The 6,051-nt window shown below is 51.5% G+C and overlaps 1 protein-coding gene across 1 annotated transcript; it reads left to right on the top strand.

Annotated features, from left to right (window-relative positions):
• Positions 1–243: 243 nt before the first annotated feature.
• Positions 244–3,693, top strand: LOC133900688 (probable methyltransferase PMT26). The gene is made up of 5 exons (XM_062341902.1): positions 244–355; positions 533–2,380; positions 2,484–2,658; positions 2,799–3,266; positions 3,360–3,693. The coding sequence occupies exons 2-5, from the start codon at positions 580–582 to the stop codon at positions 3,571–3,573; spliced, it is 2,658 nt and encodes an 885-aa protein (XP_062197886.1). The 5' UTR covers positions 244–355; positions 533–579; the 3' UTR covers positions 3,574–3,693.
• Positions 3,694–6,051: the final 2,358 nt, after the last annotated feature.

Raw genomic sequence — 6,051 nt, 5'->3', positions numbered from 1 at the left:
ATGAAATCGAAATATCTACTTGTGACGGCCCAGTAGAAGGCGTTTTGGGCCCAATAATGCATTGGTCTTCTTCCTTGTGTCTGCATGGCGCACCAAATCCGGGGAGTCGCCGGTGTGTTGACCCCGCCTGTCTCTCACTCACTCCCCGCTTAACGCTCTCTTCCCTTCGTCCAAACTTGCCACCCGTGGCGCCCTTAAAAGCACGCATGCACACTCTCCTTCCGAATTCCAATCCACATGAAGGATCAATGGAGGTGGACGGATGCTTGTTGTTGGGAGATTGATCGGAATTAAGGAGAGGCAGAGAGAGCTGCTCGCATCGTCTTCCACTCCAAGAATCACTCTCTTACGACAGGTATTTATCCATGTTTGAATTGCTTGATTGGATGTTTGTCTTGTTTTGATACAGAATCGTGCTGGTATTGGAAAAGAAAAAACTATATATGCGATCTTGGATTTGTTGAATTATTTCTCAAATTCCGTACTCAATGCACACTCGACGTAATGGCCTGTTGATGAATATAATCTGCAGAAGAAAGTATTTTTAGAGAGAGTTGCATGAGCTGATCGAAAGAGAGAATGGCCTTGTTCGATCGGAACCAGAGGCAGCGGTCGTCGTGCTGCTCGACGGCGACCTTCGTCGTATTCGTGGCGCTCTGCCTCCTCGGACTGTGGATGATGTCCTCGACGGAGACCGTCCCTGCGGCCATTTCGGCGTCGTCGGAGAAGGTCAAGCCTGACGTCAAGGAGGAGGACAGCTCCATCGACGCCACCAATACCGTCAAGCAGGACAGCGCAAATGTCGTCGCAGAGACGACGACAGCCGCCGCCGAGAGCGTGGAGGTCGTCGAGAACCCCGAGAACCCCGCCGCCGACGCAAAGGGCGACGGCGGGAAGGCATCGTCCAAGAACCAGTCGTTTGACGATGAGAACGGCAAGACGGAGACCGGGGAGCTCGTGAAGCCGGAGGCCGGGGAGACGGATGGCTCCGCGGCCCAGGGGAAGAGCGTCGAGGAGGAAGCCACGGCGGCGATCGACGAGAGGAAGACCGGCGTCGGTCAGGATAAGAACGCTGAGCAGATGCCGATTGACACGAATGAGGCGGTCAGCCAGGACAAGAACGCCGAGGAGACGGTAGCGGCGACTGGCGCGAAGGAGAGCAGCACCGTGGTTGGCGGCGGCGGGATCAAGAACCAGACGTTCGACGACGAGAACGGCAAGATGGACGGCGTAGACCTGGTGAAAGACGACGGCAACAAGACGCTTCTCTCGGAAGAGAGTGCCAAGGCCGAAGGAGCCGCGTTGACGGTGAAGCCATTGGCAGAGGTGGCGGCGGCGGCGACCGCCTCTGAGAACAAGGAGGAAGAGGCAGTGTCTGCAACTGACACCACCACCACCACGGCAACCACGTCCACGACTGTTTCCGAAGAAGAGAAGAAGCAGGACGGCGACGAGCAGAAGCTGCCGGCAGCGGAGGCGCTGCCGAACGTTCAGGCTGAGCTGCTGACAGAGCGCGCGGCGCAGAACGGGTCGTTCACGACACAGGCGGCGGAGTCCACCAAGGAGAAGGAGACGCGCGCCGAGAAGAAGAAGAAGGGCAAGCATGGAAAGAAGAAGGTGGCCGAGGACGCCGGAGCGGGGACGGCGTTCGTGTGGAAGCTGTGCAACTCGAGCGCCGGCGCGGACTATATCCCGTGCCTGGACAATGAGGCGGCCATCAAGAAGCTCCGGACGACGAGTCACTACGAGCACCGGGAGCGGCACTGCCCCGCTGAGGCGCCGACGTGCCTGGTCCCGGCGCCGGTGGCGTACCGTGAGCCGATCCGGTGGCCGCACAGCCGAGACAAGATCTGGTACCACAACGTGCCGCACACGAAGCTGGCGGCGTACAAGGGGCACCAGAACTGGGTGAAGGTGTCCGGCGAGCACCTGATGTTCCCCGGCGGCGGCACGCAGTTCAAGCACGGCGCTCTGCACTACATCGACCTGATCCAGGAGGCGCTTCCCGAGGTTGCGTGGGGGCGGCGCAGCCGCTTGGTGCTCGACGTCGGCTGCGGCGTGGCCAGCTTCGGCGGGTACCTGTTCGACCGCGACGCGCTCACCATGTCGCTGGCGCCCAAGGACGAGCACGAGGCGCAGGTGCAGTTCGCGTTGGAGCGCGGCATCCCGGGCATCTCCGCTGTGATGGGCACCCTCCGCCTCCCCTTCCCGGCGAACGTCTTCGACGTCGTCCACTGCGCGCGCTGCCGCGTACCATGGCACATCGAAGGCGGCATGCTCCTCCTCGAGCTGAACCGCCTGCTCCGCCCCGGTGGCTTCTTCGTCTGGTCCGCCACGCCCGTCTACCAGAAGCTTCCGGAAGATGTCGAGATCTGGGACGGTCAGTTCTCCAGCTCTTGCGTCATTTCTTTCTCGCAAGGCATGGGCGCGCCATTGCTGACGTGATCCTTCGTTGACAACGCTCATCGTGGGTGTTGGTGCAGAGATGGTGAAGCTGACGAAGGCGATGTGCTGGGAGATGGTGACTAAGACCAAGGACACCATCGACCTGACCGGCCTCGTCATCTTCCGCAAGCCGGAGAGCAACGGCTGCTACGAGAAGAGGGGGCAGAAGGAGCCGGCGTTGTGCGAGCCCTCCGACGATCCCAACGCAGCATGGTAAGAAGACCAATGAACTACGTGGCAAGTCTGACCGGAAACTAGATGAAATCACGACCATCGAATTCTGATCATACGGTACACGCGCGACCGACGGACGGATTGAACGGCACCAATCTTTCTGGCGTGCGAACATGCAGGAACATTACTTTGCGGGCGTGCATGCACCGGGTGCCCGAGGACCCGTCGGTGCGGGGATCGCGGTGGCCGGAGCTGTGGCCGGAGAGGCTGGGCAAGGCTCCCTACTGGCTGGACAGCAGCCAGGTGGGCGTGTACGGCAAGCGGGCCCCTGACGACTTCGTGGCGGACCTCGAGCACTGGAAGAAGGTGCTCCGGAGCTCGTACCTCAGCGGCATGGGCATCGACTGGAAGACCGTTAGGAACGTCATGGACATGAGAGCCGTCTATGGAGGGTTCGCGGCGGCTCTGCGGGAGATGAAGGTCTGGGTGATGAACGTGGTGACGATCGACTCGCCGGACACACTGCCGGTGATCTACGAGCGCGGGCTGTTCGGGATCTACCACGACTGGTGCGAGTCCTTCAGCACCTACCCGAGGTCCTACGACCTCCTCCACGCCGACCACCTCTTCTCCAAGCTCAAGCCCAGGTACAAAACGGCCAGTACGGCAGTACCACCTCCGATCTGATTGACTTATCGTTGAAGCAGACATGGCACGAGTCTTTTGTTTTGGTTTGGCAGGTGCAAGGTGCTGCCGGTGATCGTGGAGGTGGACAGGATCCTGAGGCCGAACGGCAAGTTCATCGTGCGGGACGACAAGGAGACGGTGGACGACATCCAGAGCGTGGTGAGGTCACTGCAGTGGGAGGTCAGGATGATCGTCTCCAAGCGCAACGAGGCGATGCTCTGCGCGAGGAAGACGACATGGCGGCCCACGGAAGTCGAGACCAGATAACCTTGCCGTAGTCGTCGTTTCGGAGCAAGTACAGGGTGATCTACACTCCACTTGTGCTGCAGCATTGCGATAACTGAGTGAGCTACATGATGGAGATATTGTTGTAGCTAGGTTTTGTAAGAAATAAAGCACGATAGGATCGAACACGAGACACGATTTTTACGGAAAAACCCTTTCGGGAAAAAATCACGGGCGCCAATCGGCGATCTTCACTATATCAGGGATGTGTATAATACAGGGGATTACAATGAGCGTCTTGGCTCTCCTTGCAGCTTACAAGATATATTTATAGAGGTGGACACATACGACTCTAGTCTAATACGGACTGTTCCGGAATATGAGCCGAATACGTCCCTTGTCTGACCCAACAAGAATTCGGATCACAATCCAACAGGTTTGTTATTATGGCTTTCTTTTTGGGGTATAGCCTATATATTGGGAAATCATCATTCATCGGTAGCAAAGATGTTATGAAGACATGAGAGGAGCCAATGAATGTCGAAGATAAAGAGTCTAGAATTGAGCCAACGTAATAACAGCACACACATACACACACACAGCTTAATTGCAAGGTACTCCCGCCTTCCATGAATGTAAGGCGCACACAACTTTCAAAATTCAAAACTTTATAACTTTAACCTAGTTAGGCTAACCATATATGAGTTTAGTGATACAAAGATGGTGCGGTTAGATCGCGTACATTCTTAAGTATTGAAGTATAAGTGAATTCCATATTTTTCCTTATCAACTTAGGTTTTTGGATGAGTTAGCACATGTTTGTTTCAATTGGAGATTGTGAAAAGCAGTTTATAGATTTCGTATTGTAAAAAGCAGAATTGTACGAAGCTGTATTATATAATCTACATAAGCTGGTGGAATATGTATTGCTTGATTGGCTCTATTATTTAGAGAAAAGAGTTGGCCTGGGTTCTACCAACGAAATGCAGAAGTTTTTTCTTGGTCTTTATCATGCTCCATCCTCTAAGAGCTAGATTGTTAAAAGCTAAATCACAATCCACAATCTCTAGCTGAAACAAACAGGGGCTTACTTGGTACATATGACTCAATATAGTATAGATCTCAAATTCAAATCCTAACAGACGCAATTTAATTAAAAAATTACAGTCGACCCTTAGGGTCAAGTGGTCGGGGTGCATGCAGCTCAATACTAAGACTATGATTGTGTAACTAGTAACAATATATAATAAGAAAAGGTATGGTTAAAGTTCAGTTTAGAAGACCATGTAGAACTTAATTGTATCTTTGTAAATTTAATTATCCCACTATGTGAAGGAGTTGAGATTGAAACAGCATGGTGTGACTTTCATGAAGTACTTCGATTATGTAGGCAAAGAACGCCCAGGCTAGGTATTTAGCTAGCGAGTGACCATGTCAGAAAAACACCCACCAGAATCCCATCCTCCAGATTCCAACCTTCCACGCTTTGCATCGCCTCCCATTTTGATCTCCAGTAAAATCTGGAAACGGCCAGAGTTTAACATCCATCTCTTTCTTCAAAAAAGATCCAAATCACCACTCTTACCATCACCCTCCTTAAGCACCAAGCATGTCATACCTAATGGTCGCATGAATTTCTCAATTCTTTAAAGACCTATTTATCATACGTTTGGTTACATAGTTTGACGACTACAAACTAAAAAGAAAATCCGTCCGTTCTCTTGAGCAACACACGCCTGTTACAACTTGGAGAAGCATGATGTGCACAAACGTGAGCAGCATCATTAGATTCCCTAAGAACATATTTGAGAATTTTTGTAAGGCATCTGAGGTTATTTTCTTTTGGGGAAGAGGTTAGGGATGGCATGGGAGCGTGGCGAAAGCAAAAAAGAGTTAGGGTTAATTAGATCATGCCACTGTAATTTGACATGTTTTGAAAATATGTCACTACAAAGTTAAAAATTGTATATGCCATCAGGATTTGCTTCTTCTTGTGTTATATAATTTTTTCCGCAGCCTCCTTTTTCCTCATCCCTCCCCTAGCCACTTCCTCAAAGATGACAGGGGCAATTTAGTCCAAACAATTTATAAAATAGCATATCTCAAATAAGAAGCAAATCGTGATGACATATTTATAATTTCCAGCTTTGTATTGGCATATTTCAAAACCAGTAAAACCGCAATGGCATGGATCTAATTAACACAAAAAGTTATGTTACGGGACTACAGGGAGTTTTCTTTCTTTTTTTCACAAAATGTGCAATGTGGAAAGGGTAGAGCACAACCCAGGATCGGATGGCTGAGAGTTGAAATATGTAATTTTTCATTAGCTAGGACCATTTCCTGCAAATAAGCAACATAATATATGTAGAAAATAAAATAAAAATTACTGGGAGGTGGTAGGCGCAGACTTGGGTGGAATCCCAATTGGATCGGTGTGACGGGAGCAAGGTAGGTCACTTGTCACCTATAGAGATATCTTTGTTTCACCTTTTTTTTTCGCTTGCTTTCCCCGCCGGA

The sequence above is a fragment of the Phragmites australis genome, chromosome 19 (genome assembly GCF_958298935.1).
Source record: "Phragmites australis chromosome 19, lpPhrAust1.1, whole genome shotgun sequence".
Lineage (NCBI taxonomy): Eukaryota > Viridiplantae > Streptophyta > Magnoliopsida > Poales > Poaceae > Phragmites > Phragmites australis.
The sequence above is the reverse complement of the archived record's forward strand: the minus strand, read 5'-3'. Positions and strand labels throughout refer to the sequence as shown.